Genomic DNA, 25,000 nt, shown 5'->3' with positions numbered 1-25,000 from the left:
TGTGGACACGGCTCGGTTTTCCCTTGTTAGGTCAGTCCTGCATGGCAGGGTACTGGCGGACCGAGAGTGTGAGGCTTGGCAGAGAGTCTGAACAAAGGAGGATTGCGCGAGAGAGTTGAGAGTCAAATTGAAGGGTGGGAAATGAGTGTTAAAAGCATTGACTGTGTGATTTGATATTGCTGTGTTTGCTTTTAAAAATTGATGTTTTTTGACTATTTTTTTTTGGCTTTGGTGAGGGAATGGGTCGGTTGACACGGTACCAAATTATCCAAGATGGCACCAGCTCTGTCAGGCGGACAGCGATTCAGAGGTCTGGCTCGGTAGTTTGAATGTGGGATCAGTGGGTGAGAGAGGGGGTCGAAGTGGTGGAGATAATGCAGAGTAGGAGTTTCAAAGTGTTGTGTGTGCAGGAGACCAGATTGAAAGGGGACAGGGTAAGGAGGTCAGAAGGAGGATGCAAGCTATTGCATGTGGGTCGCGATGGAAGGAGTAATGGCGTGGGAATTATAGTATCAGAAGGGATCAGCAAGCAGGTGGTCAGAGTGGAAAGATGGGAGGGACGGATAGTTATGGCATGGGTGGTGATCCAGAGGCAAATGGTGTGTGTTGTGTCGGTATATGTGCCATAAATGGGAAGGACTGCGGCAGAGAAGCAGGAATTTAGGTTTGCACTGGAGAGGATGATGGGAATAGTTGAGCTGAAAGTGATGCTGTGCATTGTGGAGGACTTTAACTCGCATGTGGGAGTAGCAGAGCTGGATGAAGACGAATGTGTTACTAAATTTAAGTGGGGAACGTGGAAGAGAGTGTCGAGAGCTGGTGGCGAGGATTGGGATGGCCACAGATGGTTCATTCTTTCAAAAGCAGGTAAGTCACAAGATGACCCATAGGAATGGACATGACAGAACAGAACATGAGGAACCAACAGTTGTGGGAGGTTAAGGACTGTAAGGCAGTGGCGGCAGAGCATGTTACCACCTAGCACAACCTTGCGGTGTTTCTTGTATGGATGAAAAAAAGGAGGGAGGTTAAGAGCAGGGGTTGGAAGATTCGTAGTGTACAAGGAGAGTTGTGGATAAGGCAATAAATAATATGGCAAAGCAGGTGTCTACCTCGTTGGGAGAGGGTGGTGGGAGGAAGATGATATCTAAATTGGCTCATGACAGGGATGAGGATGGTAAGAACATGAAAGGGGGGCAGTGATGAAGGATGGTGGCAGGATGTTGGTGACAGAATGTGGGCAGTATTGAAGGTGTGGGAAGGATAGTTCAAAGAGCTGTTGAACTGGGAAGGAAGCAATGGCGAACTGGAGCTACCGTGTTATGGAGAGGGGAAAGTGAGGTTGGTCGAGACCACAGAGGAGGAAGTGCGGACTGCATTGAAAAGGATGAAGAAGTAAAGAGTGTCCGGCATTGATGAGGTGCGTACGCAAAGGATGATTGTAGCGGGAGAAGTCAGTCAGTTGGACGAAGAGGCTGTTGGATCTATGTATGAGAGAAGGTTAAATTCCAGGGGAATGGAAGACAGGGTTTATTGTGCCAATATGGAAGGGCGCTATTCAAGATCCGGGGAAATATAGGGCATTATGCTCCTAAGTCATGTGATGAAGGTGCTGGAGAGGATTCTGGATGGGAGGATAAGGAAGAGTGTGGAGATCAGAGAAGAGCAGCAGGGGTTTAGAAAGGGTCGGGAGATCGTGAATGGAATGTTAGCCCCGACACAGTTGGTGGAGAAGAGGTTGGAGGTGCAATGTAAAATGGCATTGGGATTTGTGTACCTGGAGAAGGCCGACGACACTGTTCCGAGAGAGATTGTGATGGCGACATTGGAATGGGTGGGTGTGCCAGAAGCAGAAGTCAGGTTGGTGGAAGGGATGTACAAGCGAACGAAGGGAAGAGTTTGCATTGGTCCTGGGATGTCTGAGGAGTTTCGCATGAACATCGGTTTGAAGCAGGGAAGCACTCTCAACCCACTCATGTTTGTCATGGTGATGTCAAGCAGGAAGGTATGACGAGGATGCTGTATGCTGATGATCTGGCTGTTGTGGTGAGTGGGTGGGAGATGCCGAGGTAATGGAGGAGTGGAAGGAGGCATGTGGGAAGCATAGGCTGAAGATGAGTATGGAGAAGACTGAGGTGATGTGGTCAAGCAGCAGAGAAAATAAATGAATATCAGGTGAGAGGGGAAGGAGATCAGGCAGCGAAATCGGTTTGACTATCTGGGAGGATCAGTGACCGGGAATGTTAAGTCCGAGGTAGAGGTACGGAGGAGGATTCAGGTGGTAAACATCATGGGTCAGGGTCAGATGTGCGATCAAAGCATGGTTGTATCAAAGCTAAGCCTGATGTTGGCTTAATGGTTAAAGTGACTGACTTAAGATCTTAGGGTCTTGAGGTCAAATCCCACTCTCTGTTGAATTTATACCAGGTGGGGTTGACTCTGCCCATCTTCCTTCAGGGTTCAGCAAAATGAGTGCCAGCTGGCTGGTATCCTGTGTCGGAGTGGTGACCCGTCCAGGATTGTGCCCAATAGCCAAGGAGACTGCTTAAGCAGCACCAACGCTCTGCACAAAGTATGATCCCGATGGATTGTATCAAAGCTGGACGTCTTGGTACCCGGTCGTCACTGCCGGCAGTTATAAAGTGGCAGTTTTAGTTGTGTGTATTATTAAATACATTACAAACCAGGACACAAGTGCCACACAAAATACACCACACAAAACAAGTCCTGGTGAGTGTCTGCAGTCTGATTGTTCTTAAAAATAAATAAATAAATAAAAACCTTCAACGATCCCCAAAGTGTCTGAACAGATGGAGGTGAAAATTTTCAGCTATGACTGCCTATCCATTGTCAACAAAAAGGTCCCACTCTATGACATGAAAGGTCACAAGGTTTGGCAGGCATATTGGATTTACCCTTAAACGTTTAAAATATATATTCTCCAGAACGACTGGACAGATCGAGGGGAAACTTCACACATGTTCCCCAAGCCAGGATGTTCATGAATATAATTGATAGGTCACATGGTTTGGCAGCCATATTGGATTGAAGGAAACTATAAAAAATTGTTATCCCTCCAACCGCTTCATCGATTGACGTGAAACTTCAGAAATATCTCGCACCATTGCTGCATATGATGTAAAAATGATGACATCATAGGTCATGTGGTTTGGCAGCCATCTTGGATAGAGAAACGCACCTTATCTAGTCCGGCAGATATGTGAAAAAAAATGTGCCTTTAGTGATACAAGCATGAAATTTGGCACACTGCTAGGGCAGTATCTTACAAAGATTTTTGGATATAGGGACATTCCAGATTCTTCCCAGAGCCAAAATGGCGGCCATTTTACAAAATAGCCGATTTTGTGTTGTGCAAGGAGGATACATGTGGATACAACTATATTTAAGAAGAATACCAGTGGTTTTATTTAACTAAATATAGATTCTAGCAAATAAGAAATAGCAAATAAAGGTGACAAAGCATGAATAAACCATATATTTGGTCATTTTTTGGTGCATTTTTGCACTTTTGGACGGTTTTCTACAACAAACTCTTCAAAAAACTGTTATCAAGCACCATGGAATGACTGTTGTTTATTTAACACTCTTGAACTCAGAGGAAGTGCTTCTGCTTGATCCGAACATCAACTCACAGAGTCAAAATTATACAGTGGAACCTCTAGATCCAGGTAACAGAGTCTACTATGATGCATGGATACATGTGTACATGTTACATAATTATCATCTGTGATCTCTCTTGTCCCAGTTCTACTCTCTTGTACACTCCCCACCACAGTGACATAGAGCTGTGCACTGGAGTGCAGCCTTGACACACTTGCACCGTCCTCTGCATCCCTTTTTGCAGCCACACCTTAGTAGTTGCCGACATGCCTCAGTTGCCTCTGGGAGGGTTGTCCAGTATATGGCCCAGCCATTATCGGTGTGAACCCACCCCCAGTCACTGGGCGATGGGAGCTCTGGTGTGGACACCATCATCTGGCCCCAACAGTAGCCGGCTTGGGAGGTAGCTCTCTTGATGTGCTGTTTCAGGGCTTCACGAGTTGGTGGGAGAGCATCTATTGATCTGCCATTCTGGGTGAACAGATGCTTGCGACACTCATTGACATGTTCCTGGCTACTGGTGCGATCATAGAGCACAACAACAAAACGCTCCAGTGCATCCATGTGGTCATCTACGGCTGAAGGAGTTGGCGTGGCAGCCAAGGGACAGAATGCTGCAGTGACATGTGACCTCATCACAGGCTTTCCAGGTTTCCCATGCTTTTTTCTTCCCCCTGCCTCCGAAGCTTGAAACGGTGTCGCATCCAGTGAGGGCATGGAAGAATGGCAAACCTCGACACTTGTTAGGTCCCAGTGCCACAGACATCTCGTGAGCTGCCAAGAACCTGAAGTTCGTTCCTGTGCCAAAAGCAACCCAGAGCTCATCAATGTCCAGACGTCCAGCTGCTGTCACCGCAAGGACCACGACATCAGTGTCTACTGTATGGATCGACACTTTGCTGTATCCCTGCCTCACAGCGTCTTCAGCATGGAGTAGCATTCTTGTGTCAGCCTCTTCATGGCTACAAGGGGCAAGACCAGCAACATCTCGGGCCTGCGTACAAACCACATCTTTGTGGTGGATGCTGATGACTTGTTTGTCTGTGTCTGTTGTTGCTACTCTGGTGGCTAGGAAGTCAAACAACTCCATCTTGTTCTAATCTGTGCGAAGAAAGGTCTGCCAGTTTCCAGGAATGCAACTAGATGGTTCGACTCGTCTCCTGATGCCTTTGCCTCGCTTCTTCCTAGTGTCTGCCTTCAAACTGTCTGTGAGGTATTCATCCCAGACAATATCCATCCTGCTCGTATGCTGCAGCTGAGATGTGATGTATGGTAAGAATACTTCTGATGCATACTCGTTTAAGGTCTTTGCTGTGCCAGGTGGCAGCATACTGATGATCGCTGCACCATCAAGGATGATGACTTCAACTGCTGGACTAGCAGCAGCAGCAGCATTCTCCTGTGGAGGGACCAGATCTTCTAAATAGCCAACCAGATCAGACTTTGTTCCAAGTCTCATCTTGCCCATGTGTGACAGTGCAGGGGGACATGCTTGGTTCTCATGTGCGAAGAACTCATCAAGATCTCCATCACATATCTGGGACGCAATGAACAACCTGGAGAACAGGGAGTAGTCGTTCTTCAGAGATGAAACCTGCAGCTGTGCTCATGACTTCTCTCTGACTGGAGGTCGGCTGAAGAGAGGGAGGTTGTTTCTCTTGATTGGGTCGGTGATGGGCTTTGTCTGGTTGATAAGTCTCAACCTCACCATCGTTGATAAGGTTGATACCCTCACCATCGTCCAAGCAGGACATGTCGAGAGATTTTGGCAAGCAGTTGATCTCACTGAACCCGAGGAGGTTGTCTGCCAGAGTCTGGTATCCAGACCCTCCTGTGCTTCGCTTGGAGTCAGCTGGACAATGAAGAGGCTCAGTGGTGTCCATCTGACACAGCACACATAGGTTCCAGTCTGTCTGGTTAATTGATGTAACAGATGTACTTGGCCCTCGCTGCTGGGGGTCTAATAGTTTGAAATGCTTGGCCATTGTCTTGAACCACCACCAATCAGTCACTGTAAAATTGGGAAGAACCACCACCAAGCAGGGGATTAGTCTTTGGGTACACTACAGTGGAGTTATCACCTGAAAACAGAATAGCAGAGTTAAAATGTTTTCAACTACGAACCCCAGCCCAGAGGAGATGCATATATACACAATGGCGATCTTGGGTGATTGTCACTCGATGTCCCCAATAGGCCACCATACATTATTTCTTTGCGCTGGACAGGACCATGTTAAACCCAAATCAATATGAACACACCATTGTAGTTTGAACATTTGTATTATGCAATCGTGAAAATTAATACAGTGAGTACATCAATATCGATTTCGCAAATTTATGCATTTAATCGCGACATTGCCAGCTACCAGTATGTAATTAATAATGGAAATATTCATGGAGTCTAAGTTCCTTTCACCAAATTTGATTTTTGATCTATTTATATTTCCAGAAACAATATTCAGGTAACATTCACATGCATGATCATATTGCAGAGCTCTTGTTCCAGCCATGCATTATTGCGATGGTAAACTGTTATCTGTGTCCCTCATAGACCACCGTAGATACATTTTTTAGTCAAATATGAAGTAGATAATGAAGCATGTGCATACTAGTTGATAATAATCATATTATACTCACTACATTGTGTTTTGCACCAAGCACATATGACTTTGCTGACCTTGTAGGCAGAATTTGTTATTCGTGGCAGCCATTTTGTAAAATGGCCACCATTTTGACCCTAGGGGTAATCTGGAATGTCCCTATATCCAAAATGTTTCCTAAGGGTATGCTATAACTGTGTACCAAATTTCATGCTTGTATCATCAAAGGCACAAAACGACCAGAATATTTCACCTATCTGCCGGACTAATCTGATAAACACGAAATTTCACAAACGTGAACCCCTACCCAATTAGAGGTCAGGTCAGGCTGGTATGGGAGCATGTGTCGGAATAGTGCGTCTAACCAGAGGCAGAGTGTAAATTTATGCTGTCATCGGTCACGTGGTTCGGCAGCCATTTTGGATTAAAAATATAAATCTTTAAAAAACCTTCTCCAGAATGGCTTACTCGATCGATCTGAAAATTCATCCACATGATCGACTACTCTTGGGGAATATACAGTGTAAATTTTAATACGATAGATCACATGGTCTGGCAGCTGTGATTTTTTTTTTTTTTGAAGAATTAACCTTTATAAACCTTCCTCTCCAAAACAGCTTGACAGATTGAGGGGAAACTTCACGCACGTTCCCCAAGCCTTGGGGATACCAAGGTGTCCACGAATAATTGAGAGGACGCATGGTCCGGAAGCAATATTGGATTAATCTAAAATCTTGAATTATTCGAATTATTGAAGCTGAAGGATTCGGAGAGGGTATTGCATTTGGGTCTGTTTGTTAATTGCCGGAATCCTTCGGATTTCGGCAATTATGTTGGTCGATTGTGTGTGTTGGGTGGTCGCTAGACTACCGTTATTCTCAGGTTTTCCGTCTGTCTGTATGTATGTAATGGACAGCTCTGGAGGCCAGAGGAGTCAACCAATTTTGATGAAACTTGACTGGTAGGTTCATTCCACGATCTAGTTCTTGGCTTTTGAGCACCGTTGCTATGGATGCCACCGTTGCCGAGCAACGGGACTTTGAAATTTTTGAAAAAAATCTGAAATATATTTCTATATATATATATATTTTTTTTTTTTTCGAAAATCAAAAATCGGCTTTCGCGCTTTTATGTGCACTATAATCAACCTCTTTGTCAAAAAACTTTCAGCCCGATCCGTCAAAAACTGTATGACTAGTATGCAATTATATAGCGACCACCCATGTCACCTACCGGCTTGTTAGGTGGTCACTTGAGTAACATTATTTTCACTTTTTCCGTCTGTCTGTATGTCTGTTTGTATGTAATAGACAGCTCTGGAGGCCAGAGGAGTCCACCGATTTTGATGAAACTTGACAGGTAGGTTCATACCAGGATCTAGTTGTATGCTTTTGAGCACCGTTGCTATGGACGCCACCGTTGCCCAGCAACGGGACTTTGAAATTTTTGAAAAATCCGAAAAAAAAAATTTTTCCGAAAATCAAAAATTGGATTCTGCACTTTTATGCGCACTATAATCAATCTTTGTCAAAGATTTTCAGCCAGATCCGTCAAAAACTGTATGACTAGTATGCAATTATGTAGCGACCACACATGTCGCCTAGTGGCTTGTTGGGTGGTCGCGAGACTACCATTATTTTCACTATTTCCATCTGTCTATGTATGTTTGTTTGTTTGTTTGTAATGGACTGCTCTGGAGGCCAGAGGAGTCCACCGATTTTGATGAAACTTGGCAGGTAGATTCATACCAGGATCTAGTTGTACGCTTTTGAGCACCGTTGCTCTGGACGCCACCGTTGCCCAGCAACGGGACTTTGAAATATTTGAAAAATCCTAAAAATAAAAAATTCTAAAATCAAAAATCGGCTTTCGCGCTTTTATGCGCACTATAATCAACCTCTTTGCCAAAAATTTTCAGCCAGATCCGTCAAAAACTGCATGACTAGTATGCAATTATGTAGTGACCACCCATGTCGCCTACCGGCTTGTCTGTTTGTTTGTATGTAATGGACAGCTCTGGAGGCCAGAGTTCACCGATTTTGATGAAACTTGACTGGTAGGTTCATACCAGGATCTAGTTCTATGCTTTTGATCACCGTTGCCTAGCAACGGGAATTTGAAATTTTTGAAAATATCCGAATTTTTTTTTCGAAAATCAAAAATCGGCTTCCGCGCTTTTATGCGCACTATAATCAACCTCTTTGTCAAAAATTTTCAGCCCGAACCATCAAAAACTATGACTTGTATGCAATTATATGGCGACCACCCATGTCGCCCACCGGCTTGTCTGTTTGTGTGTGTGTTTGTTTACCCTGTAGCAGCCACATCATTTCAGCGATCATGACCAAACTGGGTACAGACGTCGGCCATGGTCTAACTTAGACACTTGTCGTTTTTGGTGAATCTCGGTCAAAGGTCAAGGTCATGGTCACCGAAAAACCGAAATTCTTATTTTCCCAATAACGTCCGCTAAAATGGTCGTATCGACTTCAAACCAAATCCAAAATGTGCATCTTCCAATACTGCACCCAACCATATGTCTCATTGGGGTGTCACACCAACACCCTTCTTTGCGGTCGGGGGGTCGAATGTCAGGGGGGGTCGGGTCAAAAATTTCAAATTGCGATAAAAACGCCATTTCAAGTCCGATTGACTTCCAAGTTATGATCATGACCAAACTCAGTGCTATAACTCATTAAACAGTAGCACTATCGACTTATAAGAACCAAATTGATTTCCAGGTTTTTGTTTTTTCAGAGATCATGGAGATATGACAAAGTTATTCCGGCAATTCCTTGCTCAACGAGCAATTTCATTTGTCTGTCTGTTTGTCTGCACAGAACTTTCGTGTTTTTCTCTGTAACCGCTTGTTGGATTGAGGCAAATTTTTTATTTCCATTGGTGCGATTACTCGTGTGGAATGTTTCAATGATAATTATGACGTCATATGTCACATGGTGTGGCAGCCATATTGGAAAACGGAAAAACTTTGGACCTCTGTATCTCTGAAACCGCACCAAGTTAAAAATTGAAACTTGGTACATAAGCAAGTACTCCTCATGGGGAATGTGATTTTTTTTTTCTTTTATGACCTCAAAGGTGCCCTCGTTGTGACGTCATAATTGCATATGTAGAACGCCACATCCAATCAGTATAAAAATTTTTGAGGGTCATCTATGGATAAAGTGGTCCATAGAAAAATTTTAATGACGTCATCGGTCATGTGATTCGGCAGCCATATTGTTTCAGAAAGAAAAAAAAACCTTGAAAAACCTTCTTCTCTGAAGTGGCTGAACAGATCGAGGTGAAACTTTATACATATCTTTACTTTACTTCACTGAAATGAAAAAAAGTGGCGGACAGGACCGCCTGTCCACGAGATACAAATCGCACACATAACGTCACAGGTCACGTGGTTTGGCAGCCACATTGGATTTTCCTGAAAACCTTAAAAAATACACCACTCATAAGAAGTTATGGTGAGGGTTTCCAATATCTGATTGCTCTTTTTCTTGTTTCTCTTGAACTGCTTCATCAATCGATGAGAAACTTCACAATTATGATCGAGTCATCATGGGGCAGAAATGTTTTAAATTTCAACCTGAACGGATGCATGGTCTGCAAGCCATAATTGTGTAGTTTTTATGTCAGCTCGCTGACCTCATATAACCGTTCGATGTCCTCAGATCCGTCTGTCCGTCCATCCGTCTCAAGACGTCTCGGCCGATTGAGTTCTAACTTGACACGATGACAATACTAGTTACTCTCTATACATCGTCTGAGCCCTTTTTCGCATTTTCCCCTCGGGGTCAAGGTTACAGGGTCATCAAGTGCAAAATGACCGATTGGTCGAATGGCCTATAAGGAAGTATTGGACGGCTACTATGCATAATGCGTTTCATAGGGATTATTAAGAAGATTTAATTTGACCAACTAGTTTCTCGTTACCTCTGTCGTCTGGCACTGTCTATTGGGCAACACGAGGCCCGTTGACTTCAACACGGCTTCGCGCGGTTATTTTCTAGTTCAATTTAAATTCTGTTTTCACTTTTCATAGTCGCGAAGGTTGATTAACAGTCGGTTACATCAAGTTTTGTGAAAATTGAATGTTTATATCCTCGGTCAGTGTGGAATGCATTGTAACGAGGGGTAGCTTCCATGGCCTTCCATCCGTTCCCATGGCATATAACGAGGCTGTCTTAAGTTCGAGTTGATTTATTTTTTCATTTTTGGGACCTTCTGGTGGAGCTACATGTTTAATGAAGATAATTTTCATGCAAATTCGCTCAGAAACACACTTTTCACGAGGAAAATGTATTCAATTCAAAGAACCGTGGGACTCTGGAAGGGACACCACGTGCTTTCCGTTCACGGCTTCACCTCGTAACGTGTCCTCCTGAGGGACTGCTTATTCATAGCATCTGTGAGATTAATGCTTATATTTTAGATGGTTTGGGGATGTGCTCCACAAGTATCTGAAAGAACTCCGGTGAAAAACAGACGTTTTAAAAATTTTGTTTTGGGCATTTCATCCGACGGTCACATGACGCTCCACAGACGTGCAGGCAGCGAGTGATTGAGCTTCTCGGTGGTCCGAGGGTCTTTTTTAGTTTGGGTCCAACTCTGTCCTGGATACAGCCATTAAATGCACACACTTAGAGTGTTTATTTCATGGCCATAAACGCGGGTTTGAAAATTGTATCATGATGTTGGGAATGATTCCTGGAATATGGAGATTTTTGCTTCGAGCGGCTTCACGCGTTTATTTTAAATTCAATCAGAATTCTGTTTTCACTTTCCGTAGTCGCTAAGGTTGATTAACACTCTGTTACATCAAGTTTTGCATCCCAGCTGACCGTCAAACCCGCTCGGGTGTATTTTTATGAACAGGGTGTCAGGGGTCATGTGTCTGATCATGGCGGGGTTGTATCAAACAGGGTGGCTTGGGACTGGCCATAACTCCTCGCAGTTATAAAGTGGCACCTCGAGTTTTTATTATTATTTTTTCAATCGGTCACGTCGACTGTTTCACGTTGCACTGTCGTGCACGCCAAACTTATTTTGTGATGCAATTCCTGTCGACGGCGTTCCACAGGTATGCCGATCAACAGCCGGGTCTCCTCAAAGATACAGCAGCTGCTGAACACATTGAAGCGGCCCAAGAGACCTCCTCTAAAAGAGTTCTTTGTGGATGATCTAGATGAGCTACTTGAAGGTAATTGGTTAATATTGGTCTCAGGCTCGTGGAGGAGTTTCTGAATATCTCACATGTCGGGCAACAAAAGGTAATTCGACATCGTATGTTTGTAAGACTCTTCCATCCATCCAAAACCATGACCTTTTCTACCCCCGTTGATCCATCCCAAACGTACCTCCTTCAAATTCCCTGTTTTCCTTCCTGAAAATCCCTGTAGTACCATCTCATACACCCCGTGTACCCCACATCATCCCTCTCCCTTCCACGGATCTCCTATTGTCTCTGTTCCCCAATATTTTGTGCTTCCCTCTCCCACCCCTCTTGTCTCTTGCTTTGCTATATGTTCCGTCTGTTAGCTCTTACATGAGCCTCGACATGGTATACAAAAAAAGAAGAAGAAAAAAAGACATTATCATGCAATGTCAGCATTGAAAGTGATATGATGCCATCAGAGAGAAATGTCAAACAGGTCAATACTTCGGTTTTCCATTCCAAGGTGGCGTGTCATTTTGCGTGTATTCCGATTATGTGTTTTTTCTTTGTCTTGTCAGTTTTCCAAGTTAATTATATCTATATCTATACTCTAAGAGGTGTGTGTGCGTGCGTGCGTGCGTGTCGCCATTTTCTCAGAGATGGCTGAATGGATCTTCCTCAAACTTTCAGAGGTTCATGAGTGAGTGCCAGGGAGTGTTTTCGGCACACAAAAAAAAACAAAATTACTCTGAAAATAAAAAGTCAACAGTTTTGGATTTATTTTCTTTTATCCCTCTATCGTGTCGAAGCTTTTTGATTAATGACTGCTATATTCAAGTGCACATACTTGTAAATAAATACATTTAACGATTATCAGACATTTTAAATACAAATAAACCTCTTCCGGAAGCAGTCGAAGGTGGCGGTCCATCATCTTCTTCTTCCTGAACGGCACCACATTTATAGATTGGAGTCAAACTTAACCCTGAAACATCAATGGTACATTCACCAGCATCCATTCAATGAATAACATCAAATTCCACTTCTAAGGTAACACTTTTGCAATGCCTCTTAGCCAATAATCCACAGGATGTTTACAAATTCCCGTTACCCCTCCACAGAACCTGATAAATTAATATAATGAACACACAAGTAGTGTGAACGTAAACTATGAACACCAAACACTTTTATTGTCATACAAACCAAAGTAGTAACATTAACATATACTGAGCAGCAAAAGAAATTTCAGAACAAAAGAAACGCAAGTTCTGAAAAAACGAAATTTCAGAATAGTAACCAATCGCATGTTAGAAAAGATGATGGTAAAATGATGTGATGAGTCCAGGCGATGTAATGTCATACAGTGAAGTTAAACAATTAATTGTGCACATGCATTGACAGGTGTTGGTGAAACACACACATTGCCACTCTAAGGCATTCTTTATAAAGGGCTGTGTCAGAAAAACATTCGTTGTTCGCTCTCGAAGGTGTACACTTTACGCAAACGATGCCAAGACTTTCGACTGTGCAAAGAGGAATGGCCCTTGGAATGTTGCAAGGCAACCGATGTAGCCAGACAATTTGGATGTCATCTCACCAACATCACACGACTTGCCCAGCGTCACCGGCTGACAGGGGTCGTTGCTGATCGTCCACGTTCCGATCGACCAAGAGTGACAACTCCTGCACAAGATCGGTTCATCCGGGTCACTCATCTAAGGAACCGTACACAAGCAGCATCAAGAACAGCAGCCTTAGTTCAGGGACAAAGAGGGCCAGTATCTGCCGATACCATTAGACGTCGACTACGGGATGGAGGACTTCACTGTCGACGTCCATATGTTGGGCCAATATTGAGACGACAACACCGTCAACGACGTTTACAGTGGGCCCAGCAACATCAGTGTTGGTGACATGCTCAGTGGCACCAACTTGTCTTTTCAGATGAGTCTCACCTCCATCTTTCACATGCTGACGGGCATTTACATGTTTGGCGTCGACGTAATGAACATTACGTGGATTGCTGTGTCATACAGGCAAACAGATGGGGTGGTGGCAGTGTGATGGTCTGGGGAGCGTTCAGTTACAACCACAGGTCACAGTTTCATGTCTTCCGACAACGTGCAACTGCTGTCGTGTGTAGAGATGATGTTATTCGTCCTCATGTTGTTTCAATGTTTGCTGCACATCCTCAACTACAGTTCCTCCAACAGGACAATGCACGTCCTCACACATTAAGGGTGTCGATGGCGTGTCTCACTCAGAACAACATCAACGTTCTTCCATGGCCGTCACTTTCCCCAGATATGGCTCCTTTTGAAGATGTTTGGGATGAAATTGGGCGTAGGATAGCTTCCTGGAAACATCCAACTACAGTTGCACAGTTGGAACAGAGATTGGTGTTTGAGTGCAACCACTTTCCTCAGGCATTCTGCCAGACTCTTGTGAACTCCATGAGGTGACGTTGCACCGCCTGTATGCAAGTCCAAGGTGAACATGCATGCTACTGAAAAGACTGACTTTTCATTGGGGTATCTTCTCTTGGCGGACTGTGGTAAATGTGAAAATCTTGCAATGCAATTTCAACATTCACTTTCAGCTCACAAATTGAAAGCATTTTTCATTAAATGAGTGATTACAATCAAAATAGTTTGTCTTCTGTTTGAAAACTTGACAAGACCTCAGACTTGCGTTTCTTTTGCTGTTCAGTATATATGTAACTGAATTGAACCCCCTAACTTGACGAGGCAGCAAGGCACAAATCAAGTCCCATTACAGCGCTTGATGCACGATCTGCCAGCAACAAGTGTTGCCTGCCACATGAGCACATTGTCTCTGCCCTGCTGATCACCAGTCAAAAGGTTTGCAGTTGCAGCCAGGAGCATGAAATTCAACTGAAGAAGCACACTGACTCTATGACACGACGCTGACGTCCTGTACATAAATTATACTGATGCATGTTGTCCTGATGAACCCACAACAAAGGCAAAATCTAGATGGACATCTCTGCTTTCGTATATTAATGACCAAAGACTTTAATCTCAGTCTGCAAAGGCTTGAGTGCAATATGGATCCCTCCTAGTTTGGAGGTGATGTGTTGGTTTAATTTATGTACATGACGTCAATGTGAGTGGTTGTCGGTTTGGATTTGGTTTGTGGTGTGAGTGGTGTTTGTGTCACGGAGGACATGTATTTGTTCATGGCTTGGGTTGGGGTTTGGTATATGAACGTGGCACAAGAATGATGGGCCTATCACCACCTTCTGTTTTAAGATTCATTTGTGTATTACTCTTACATTTCTGATGTACATGACGTCTTTAAATGCAATTTTCTCATTGCGTTGATGACAATTTTGGGTGGCTATTTCATGAATTGGGAAAAATAAACTGGCTTGTTGTTAACTACCAATTGTCAAAATATTATAAAACAGAAACTTAAACACGAGATGTTTCTTTCAAATTTCTGTTGTCCATCCTACAAAATCCATCCCCATTCCCCCCCACAGTTCAACGACCTGACCCAAACCAACCTCGGCCTGAAGGTGACTCTTCCAGTGTCGTGAAAGGTGACCCAATAGCCGTCATGGCCCATTGGCCTCACTCTCTTGAGACAGCATTGCAACACTGGGCCTCAGAAATGCCCAAAGCAGCCTGCCTTACCACCCTGGACACCAGCGGTCGTCCCGTGCACACCCTCACCTATGGTGAAATTCAATGCACTTTTCTCCCATATTATTTTTTTTTATTGTCACTGTGATGATTTAAATAAGTGATCCACCTCATTCTCCCATCTTACAAAGGGAACAAGCTGCAATAAAGTCAGAAAACGGCCAAAATTATGTTTTATTTGAAACACGAAAAGGAACACTTTATTCTGGATGTTCCCCCCCCCCCCCAAAAAAACAGCTTAAAATACAATCGGTGAGTTTTTTTTTCTTCCGTACAGACATGGGGACTATTTGACTGCAAGCGAATGATTGAAAGAGTTGATAAATGCAGAATGCACCTAAATATATTCAAATGAACCCTCATCTCTGCTTGCTTAATGTACTCTCTTCCACCGGGACAGCATTGACAAAATGGTGAAGTGGTCTTCAACATGGTGTTTCCTTCTGGTTTCTGTTGAGTTTGCAAAAGGCAAATATTACTAAACTAGCAAGTTGGCAAAACAAAAAAGGACCAAATGAGTGGGTGAACAAAAAGGGTCAACTTTTAAAATGTACGGAGGTTTAAAACAAAAGGAAGACATTTAGGGTTAATGTGTTCATCTTCAATTCGAGATGCACCTGAAAATGTTTCCAAAAACTGATGGTTTGTGTTATTAAAGGAAAATGGAACAATTTATCGTTACTAGCAGAATATGGGAGATCTTGTTCCAAGCATGCAACATGTTCTTCTGACACACACCTTTATTTGGGCAATGTATAGGTAACTGACAGCTCCGCATTGGAAAAATAAATAACCCAGGTTATGTGCATGAAGTAAAAACATACCTACTGCTTATAATTTAAAATGCCTCACCACACTGGAAAACGTGGGGACAAGAATACTGTGCTGTAAATGGTGGAGACTTGTAATGCCCTCTTCCACCTGGAGGCAGCGATACACAATACACATTGACATAGATCATTTGCGTCCCCCTTCCCTCATCCCCTCAAGACCACAGGCAAAGATCAAAACACCCTGAAACACTAACTGGGGTCATGCTGATCCTACGTAGCAAGTCTCAATATAATCGGCCCAGAACTGTAGGATGAGTAGCGTGACAAACAAATACACAAACACCGGTCCGTGAATCATGGTAAGGATCCATGAAATGCTCACCATAATTAATACACTACCTTTAATTGGTAAACACACACACACACATCCAAACGTCATGGGCATGCTGGTTGTCCAAATTTAACTACTTAGCAAATGGATGGAAGTATAAATCAGTTTTTTTTTGTTTTTTCTTGTTAAATACAAGTGCGAGTATGGATCGGCTCGCGACGCTTGCCTCTCCACACATCGTAACAGAGATTGACGTGACAGATTTGCTGTGTTGTGTTGATTTACAGTTAACACCAATCATAATGCAAACATTTCTTTTATACAAATTTGTTTATAATACCGGTGATATTATATTTATTTGAAATTTAATTCATGATATAAAAAGGGAGAAGTGGTCATTGCTCGAAATGACCGAAATGGTCATTTTGCTCAAAATGGTCACATGGTTTGGCAGGGACTGAGCTGTCCAATCTGTCTGAAGGGTGTGAGGGGTCTAAATAGTGTTATGGTCCAAGGAATGTTAAGGGACTGAAGGGGTGTAAAAGGTCTAAAGGTTCTTGGGGTCAAAAGGGTATTAAATGTCTCAAGGGTGAACGGATCGAAAGGTGTCTGAAGTGTTGAAAGGGTCTTAAAGTTAAAAGAGGTCTGAAGGGTCTTCTGTGTCTTTTGGGTCTTTTTGGTCTTCAGGATCTTTTGGTTTCTCGGGGTTGTATAAGAAATTTTTAAGTCCTCCTGTACATTTGAAACATTTATTTAACAAACAAACAAATACATCACAAAAACAAACAGATACATATGCACATGTGGAGTAATCTGATGAGAAGATACACAGTCTTGCCCCATATTCTATCCATGGAGAATTTTAGTTCTTTATGTCGTGTTCAGTGAGACACAGCTCTTTGTCATTTTCAGACACTGGCGCCACAGTTTGTCAGGTTGATGTATTTCCAGGTGGATATAATTTTCAGCTTTTGTGAAGCAACCACCCTAATTTTGAAGGACTGCAGGTAGCATCTATCTCAAGACCAGATGTGTGAAATCTCTCCCAGCACAGAATGACATCAAAACTGCAATCCTTTGGGTACATTGATGGATCACATGCAATTTATGATATGGAAGGGGTTAAAGTTCAGTCCGCTTATTAACAGACAAGGGAATTATTTATTATATAAAGCAATCAGAGTTTAGTGAATACATCTGGACATTTCCTTCGACCAACATTCCAGTTGAGCTGAATTAATATTCTCCTATCAAGCTTGCTGGCAACTTATATCTATCATTTCATAAAATCCCTAAGTAAGTAAAATATATTTAAATTATAGGCACTTCTTTTTTATTGAATTAAAGCTTATTTGAAAGGCCGACCTGCTTATCATAGACCAGTTGATTACCTTTCAATACAGAGGAAAGATATGATTATGTTAATTATAATTAAAAATAGATACATGTTCAAGCACATAGAATCATACTATATTTAAGTACATTTTTCATTTCAGATTTAATACATTTATTTTAATATCAAGTTTAATTTGATTAACATTTTATTAATGTTTTTATCACCCTCAAACCCATTATGCTAATTTCGGAGAAATTGCACCGACAGGGTCTTTTGGGTCTTCGTTGTCTTTCGGGGTCTTAAGGGTCTTCGGGGTCTTAAAGGGTCTTCAACAGTCAAAGGGGTCTCAACAGTCTCAATCTAAAGGATCGAAAGGTACATTCCAAGTGTATGTAATTAAGAGATCTACATGTGTGAAGTCGGGGTGAAATTGATGATCAAACTGGACATAATTAATGGACATATAGTCACACGGCTTCAAGGCTTCGGCTTCACAGACGATCGTGGTTTTCATTTTTATGAACCTCGCCAAAGAATTTGGAGAAGGTATTGCATATGGGTCCGTTTGTTTGTCTGTCTGTCTGTTTGTTTGTTTGTTTGTTTGTTTGTCTATCTGTTTGTTTGTTTGTTTGTCTGTCTGTTTGTTTGTTTGTACGCACAGAACTTTCGTGTTTTCTCCGCAACCGCTTGTTGGATTGAGACGAAATTTTTACCATTGGTGCGACTACGCATGTAGAATGTTAATGATAATTATGATGTCATAGGTCACGTGGTGTGGCAGCCATGTTAGAAAAACGGAAAAACTTTTGACTTCTGTATCTTTGAAACCGCACCAAGGAAAAAATTGAAACTTGGCACATGGCAACTACTTATGTGGAATGAGGGTGATTTTTTTTTAATGACGTCATAGGTGCCCTCGTAATGACGTTATAATTGCATATGTGGAATGCCACATCCGATTAGCATGAAAAATTTTGAGGGTCATCTTGGAATAAAATGGGCCACAGAAAAAAAAAATTAATGATGTCATCGGTCACGTGATTCGGCAGCCATATTGTTTAAAAAAGAATAAAACCTTCAAAAACCTTCTTCTCTAAAGTGGCTGAACAGATCGAGGTGAAACTTTACACGTATGACCGCCTGTCCATGAGGAACAAGAGTCACACATATGACGTCGCAGGTCACATGGTTTGGCAGACATATTGGATTTACCTGAAAAACTATAAACATCTTCTCCAGAACGGCTGAACAAATCGAGGGGAAACTTCTCAAAAGTGTGTCCCCAAGCCATGGGTGTACAAATGGCACATAGCAAGTACTCCTCATCAGGAATGAGTGTGGTATTTTTATGACATCATAGGTGCCTTTGTTATGACGTCATAATTGCATATGTAGAACGCTGCATTCGATCAGTACAAAAAATTTGAGGGGCATCTAAGGATAAAATGGTCCACAAAAATGTTTTGGATGATGTCATCGGTCACGTGATTCGGCAGCCACATTTTTTTTTTTAACCTTCAAAAACCTTCTCTGAAATGGCTGAAAAGATCGAGGTGAAACTTTACACATATGATCGTCTATCCACGAGGAACAAAAGGATCACACACATGACATCATAGGTCACATGGTTTGGCAGCCATATTGGATTTACCCTAAAACTTATAAAAATACACCACTAAAAAGAAGTCCTGGTGAGGGTTTGCAATCTCTGATTGCTCTTTTTTCTTGTTTCTGCATGGATTTCCTCCGAAAAAATAAATTGAACAACAAGAAACATTTGATCGACATACAAAATGGGGCCAAGAGATGACATCCCTCTGCCATGACATCCCTTATCCAGACAGGCAGGCAGCAGCCTCTTTCCTCTCTTGAGATCTTGATAGAATCACAAGCTCGTCAAGCACTTGGAATATGTCTTTCAATCCTGACAAATCTCACACTCTTACTCCCTCTCTCCGAAAGGACCATCTGGCAAACTCTGCCTTGTTGTTATTGTTGTTGTGGCCTCAGTGGCAAACGCTCACATCTACCTCCTAAACAGACACCTTGAAGTTCAGTCATTCAAACTTTTGTATCTCAATATCAGCCATGATCTTTCTTGGCAAACCATATTTCAGAGTTCACCTCCAAATCCAATCCTTGGCTCAGTTGAACCTCTATCCATCTAAAAGAACCTCATGCACAGCTTGACGGAGTACTGCTCTACCATCTGGGCTGGCTCCCCTGCCTCACATCTTGCTCAGCTTGACACCGTGGAAACCAAGGCCTTCAAGATCATTGGAATCTGCGATGATGAAGCTGAGTCTATGGGTCTATCACTTTGCCGTCGCACACAGGTCGGTGGTCTCTCTGTCTTCGACCATTTCCTTTCTCGTCTTGCACCCTCTGCTCTTTCCGTGCTTTGCCCTCTCACTTCCCCGAAGTATTTGCACGGCACACACAATGCAATATCAACCCTAACCCTTTTCTGGTTAAATTTCCTAAATCAAGAATCACTGCTTCAGTCCACTCATTTATTCTTCATTTCTTCCACCTGTGGAACAAACTTCCAGACCCTCTTCAACCTCATTCTTCTCTCCAGACCTTCAAGGCAGCTGTTCACCACCATCTCAGATCATCTCCCATTCAAAACCATGATCTTTTCTACCCCCATTGACCCTCCCCAAGCCCACCTCCTTCCAATTTTATAGTTGTCCCGCCTGATAGACAATTAAAGTTTTAGTTGAGAAAGGTCAGCCTGTTTTGAACATCTTTACGAGACAGGTTGATCATCTTTCAATACAGAGGAAAGATATGATTATGTAAATTAAAAGTAGATTTATGTTCAAGCACATATAATCACACCATATTTGAGTACATATGCCATTACAGATTTATATCGATACATTGATTTTAAATCAAGTTTAATTGGCAACATTTAAAAATTATTTTTATCACCCTCAAACCCATTTTGCTAATTTTGAGAAATTGCATCGACACCGACCAAACGAGGACAAAAAAAAAATTGATTCTGCATTCACCAAGCCAGCAAGTTGCCCTTGTCCACACGGGATTCGAAGCGAGCAAGGGATGGAGTAGGCAAAAATGCAAACGGCGTCTTCTGTCATCGGACTGGCAAGCTGGGAGCAACAATTCACGTTTATTTCCACATTTGATACAATTTAAATGCTCTAACAGTGGTGAGGTGGTCCTTTTGAAACTCTTTGTTTGATAGATGGAGCTTTTTGATGCCGAGGGTCCGGAATAAAAAAACTTTTATTGGTGTCAAAGCCAATGACCAACACAGATGAGATAGTTCAGCCAACCAGGAACTTTTCATTTTACATACTGGGATGAAATCTGCTGCAAATGGACAAAGATTAAGGAAATCTCACTCAGGACACCTTGTGGTGAGATGCTTTCATGACACCGCAATTTTAAAACATCAATTTTTATTGAATTAACTTTAATTGACAAATGCTAAGGAGGATGCATATGCCTTTTCACCTATCACGTTCTCGACAACGCTTCTTGTTGCGTAATGTGTGTCAAACTGGAATCTTACTCTGATTGTCAAGCTTGCTGTCTGTGACATTCAAGGCCACCCTTTATGCCTGCCTTTCTGATTTCCTCCGATCGTACAGTCAACACATTGATGTCAATGGAACCCTCTCCTCTCTTCTCCGAGTGGAGGCTGAAGTGGCCCAATGTCTTTGGAGTCTGAAGGCAGTCTTGGGTACAATTTTGTTCCTCATCTCCATGACGGACCTCTCTGCTGACAGAACATGTCTTTGAATCCTGGAAAATCTCAGTCTCATTCTTTCGCACTGGAAGGATCATCAATCAAACCCACATATCTTTTATTTTCATGGTCAGTCGTTGGAAGATGTTCCATCTCTGAATGTTTGGGTGTCACCATCAGGCATGACCTCTCCTGGGTAGAGCAGGCCTCCGAAGTCAGCGACAGACTGGGAATTCTCCAACATTCATTAGCCATGGAAGTCTTTCCTTAGAAATCAGAACTCCTCACATCCTACAAGTCCTTGATGGGTGCCCCAGAATCACATCTGTCTGTTCTGAAATATGTAAAATCTAAAGCTCTGTACAATATTGGCGTTTCAGCCAATGAGGTCAAAGTACAAGACTTGTTGATTCTTATATCGCAGACCGGTTGGTGTCCTCAAACGTCTTCATTGGTCTCGCTCTCTGCTCTTGATAAACACGAATTGTTAAACATGTGACGTGTCAAATAAACACACGGAAAAATTCTCACTGTGCTCCCACAACCCCTCTCCACCAACTCGAACCTCTATACACAACACACTTCTTTTCTTCGTTTTCTTTGTGTACAAAGTTTAAGCTCATGGGAGAGCTCGAACACAGAACAGAACGGAATAGCTCGAACAGAGTGGAAAGCAGGCAAACACCAAAAAACAGCAGGATAGAGTCGACACGACAAATCCAAATTACTTGGGAACCATTTTCTTCTTTTTGCCAAGTGAAAGTTGAAATATCGTGTCCCTCGCCATGGTGTAGGTCTTGAATCCTTCGGGATATTCAATGTTTAACTCTGTTTTTTTAACTCATCTTTGGTTGTTTTTCTGTGGGCTCGAAGTATTGCTTTGCTCGAGTCCAAATTCATCATGCGATACTTTTTTTTCAGGGAAGCTGTGGAGGCAGAGCTTGAAAGTGTCCTACACACTGCTTAACAAACTGGGAACAAAGCAGGAGCCATTGCTAAAACCTGGCAACAAGGTACGGCCTTCATCAGGCTAACTCCGACCAACCTGCATCGAATAACTTGCGTTGTTGTTTGTTTTGTTTTTTTTTAAGCGGGTGGAGTGGGGAGGGAGGGGCGGTTGGCCGGTAGGGGTTTTGTGCCGAGTGGTTTGGCACATGTAATGTGATGGAATGCAATGTGCTCGCTGTCACTAATTTGTATTAAAATGGCCTGGATGTGTTGTCTTTTTAAATTATTATTATTATTATCATTATTATTATTATGATTTGTTTGTTAGTTTACATTGGTCTTCGGTTTGTGCTGTCATGACTCAGTCTTGCTTTGTTTGTTTTTTCTTTAAAACAATAACTTGGGCTGGTGTGCTGAAGGTAAAGTTTCCTTCCTTCAGAAAGACCCATACTTTTTGGGGGTTCCACTTCAAGGTGATTACTTTCAGTTGTGGGTGGATCTGGCGTTCACAAAAGAGCCTCCTTCGGATGTCTCGAGCGTATTTCATTGAATTTAAGTCCAGAGATCATACGGGCCATCTTCAATGAGTGATGTTGTGGTCTTGAAGTGCAGCATTATACGTGGCCATTGTCATACCTAAAGATGAAGGTGGGACATTTATTTTGGGCTGGAGGGGTGACGACATGGGTATTCGTCTCATCCATGATCTGACATCAGTCGTAGCACCTGTCCAAATTATTAAAATATCAGTTCTTTGTTAAACTTGAATGCAGCTGAAAGCATCAGCCCCCCCCCCACCGCAACCCCCCCCCCCACAAAAACCAACCATGCTCTCTCATGGCACATTTCACAGACAAGAAAGTCCCGCTTCGTACGGGAGCGGTGTTCGGAGTGGGGTAGGACTGGGTCATGTGTATGCGCACACCATGTGGACGGTGGTGTGTTTTTGTTATTCTTTTTCTTCCTCCTCTAACGGCCACAATTATTCCCACATTCTTGTGGGGTTGCCTGGGAGAAGCTTCGCCCAAGTCTTTCATGAACTGGCTGGCTGAGCCTGACGTTTCACTCAAGTTTGGGCAGGAATTTGGAATTTGGTCATGCTGCCGGCAATAGCTCGCCGACTCTTCATGAAGGACACCATGGGATGATTGTCCTTGTTTATGATTTTGAAAAATTCTGTTCTCTACGTGTCTTTTTTTTCTTTGTAATGCACAACCTATTTTTGGAAGCCTTTGAAAATGGGATTATGCAATGGGGAGGGGGATGGGAATGGTGGTGGAGAAACCCATTTTGGACTGGAGTCCTGGTATGTTTCATTAGCAAGCGGCTTGCTGACTACTCACCGCTCCACTTGCTTGATTCAAAGCACTCAAACAAGCACTCCAACGGAACGGAGCTCTCGGCACCGCTTAAAAACATGGCGGTCTCCATGGAAACTGCCATTGTGGTACTCGAAAAAATGCTGTCCAGCCGTCGCTTTCAGTTTTTTCTCAATCCTCGTGTGACAACTTCCCCAAGCAAATACATTGTGTTAGCAGTGGCTACAGCTGACGACGGACAGGGGAAGAAAGATAAATAAATGGGGAATCAGAAGGGGGAGCCCCCCCTCCCCCGCTAATCTATGGACCTGCCACTGGCTATGAAGGGGGTTTTGCATGTTTGTAGATTTTTAATAATTAGGATGAAAAGTATAATAAACAATAAAAGTTTGAAACACGTTTCAATATGATCCTCTGAGATGGCAAAATTTAAGAAATAGCCACCAGTCATTTTGAATTGGACTACGGAGGCCATTTTTACGTACACACAGAGTCCTCTCTTCATCACTAGCTCTGCTTGCCAAGCTGCTCTCAAAGCAGTTGATATGGAATGGCTGGCTTTGAAAGGAATAACAAGCCGCTCGCGACCTGAACACGCCCCTGGTCATCCCCTGTGGAGACATCTGATCATTTACATTGTGTGGTCTGGCATTATGTGACGATTTACCTTTATGGATAGACCTCTGTGATGTTTTGATTTTGAACAAACTGCACCTCCCAAAAGTGATGCAGGACTTTGTTATTTCCTGTACCTTTTCTTGTGTGTTAGGTGGCCCTGGTGTATCCCAACACTGAACCTGGTGTCTTTATGGTGGCATTCTATGGCTGCTTCCTTGCTGGTCTTGTGCCTGTGCCAATTGAAGTTCCACTTACAACCAAGGTTTGAGGCATGCCAATTTTGAGAGTTTCATTTTTATTTTCTGCACTTTTTAAGGCTCAGGGAAGAGCTGTCACACTCAAATCGCACCCCACACATTTAAACAGGCCACACAACACAGGATTTCACTTCAGACAACCACGGCCTGTTGACCTTGGGGGAACACACCTGGTGCCAACAAACTACGCTGGTGGTGTCATCTCGTGATGGGGCTTTTGTTTCTGAAGTCAGTGGGGAATTTTCGGGAGAAATCCCCCCCCCCCACCCCCGTGGAATGCCAACACATGGGAGTTTATCTGTGCTTTGTTCACTTGATGCTGAGCGTCCTGAACGTCATCCCGTGACGGAGTTGCAATTTACATCAATACCTCCATTTCTCATTGTCAGTTTACTGTTCTTCCCTTCCAACCCCCCCCTCCCCCACCGGAGTACCTTTGGCTATGCATTACATGGGATGAATCTGTACATAAGAGAGAGCAAGCTTTTTTGGAAGAATTCCCATGCCGCATTAATGTCAGGGGTGGTAGCGATCTAAACAAAATAGCCCCGTGGGGAACTGACGATTATTTCCCCAACAGGTGGGGTGAAAATGAGGGGTTAGGGGGAAGGGGCCGAGCTGTTAGAGTTAGAAATGGC

The 25,000-nt window shown here is 43.0% G+C and overlaps 1 protein-coding gene across 7 annotated transcripts in view; it reads left to right on the top strand.

Annotated features, from left to right (window-relative positions):
• LOC147029298 (disco-interacting protein 2 homolog C-like) overlaps positions 1–25,000 on the top strand; it is a 332,275-nt gene that overhangs the window by 98,272 nt on the left and 209,003 nt on the right. For 6 of the 7 annotated variants that reach the window (XM_085872246.1, XM_085872247.1, XM_085872249.1 and 3 more), the window contains exons 7-10: positions 11,317–11,436; positions 14,897–15,094; positions 22,142–22,233; positions 24,257–24,367. In XM_085872246.1, coding sequence (XP_085728372.1) covers positions 11,317–11,436; positions 14,897–15,094; positions 22,142–22,233; positions 24,257–24,367 — 521 coding nt within the window. The remainder of the gene's footprint in view (positions 1–11,316; positions 11,437–14,896; positions 15,095–22,141; positions 22,234–24,256; positions 24,368–25,000) is intronic. The other variant, XM_085872251.1, reaches the window with a different exon arrangement.

Source organism: Eptatretus burgeri, chromosome 3 (assembly GCF_056783735.1).
Source record: "Eptatretus burgeri isolate ZD-2024b chromosome 3, Ebu_testis_v1, whole genome shotgun sequence".
NCBI lineage: Eukaryota > Metazoa > Chordata > Myxini > Myxiniformes > Myxinidae > Eptatretus > Eptatretus burgeri.
The sequence above is the reverse complement of the archived record's forward strand: the minus strand, read 5'-3'. Positions and strand labels throughout refer to the sequence as shown.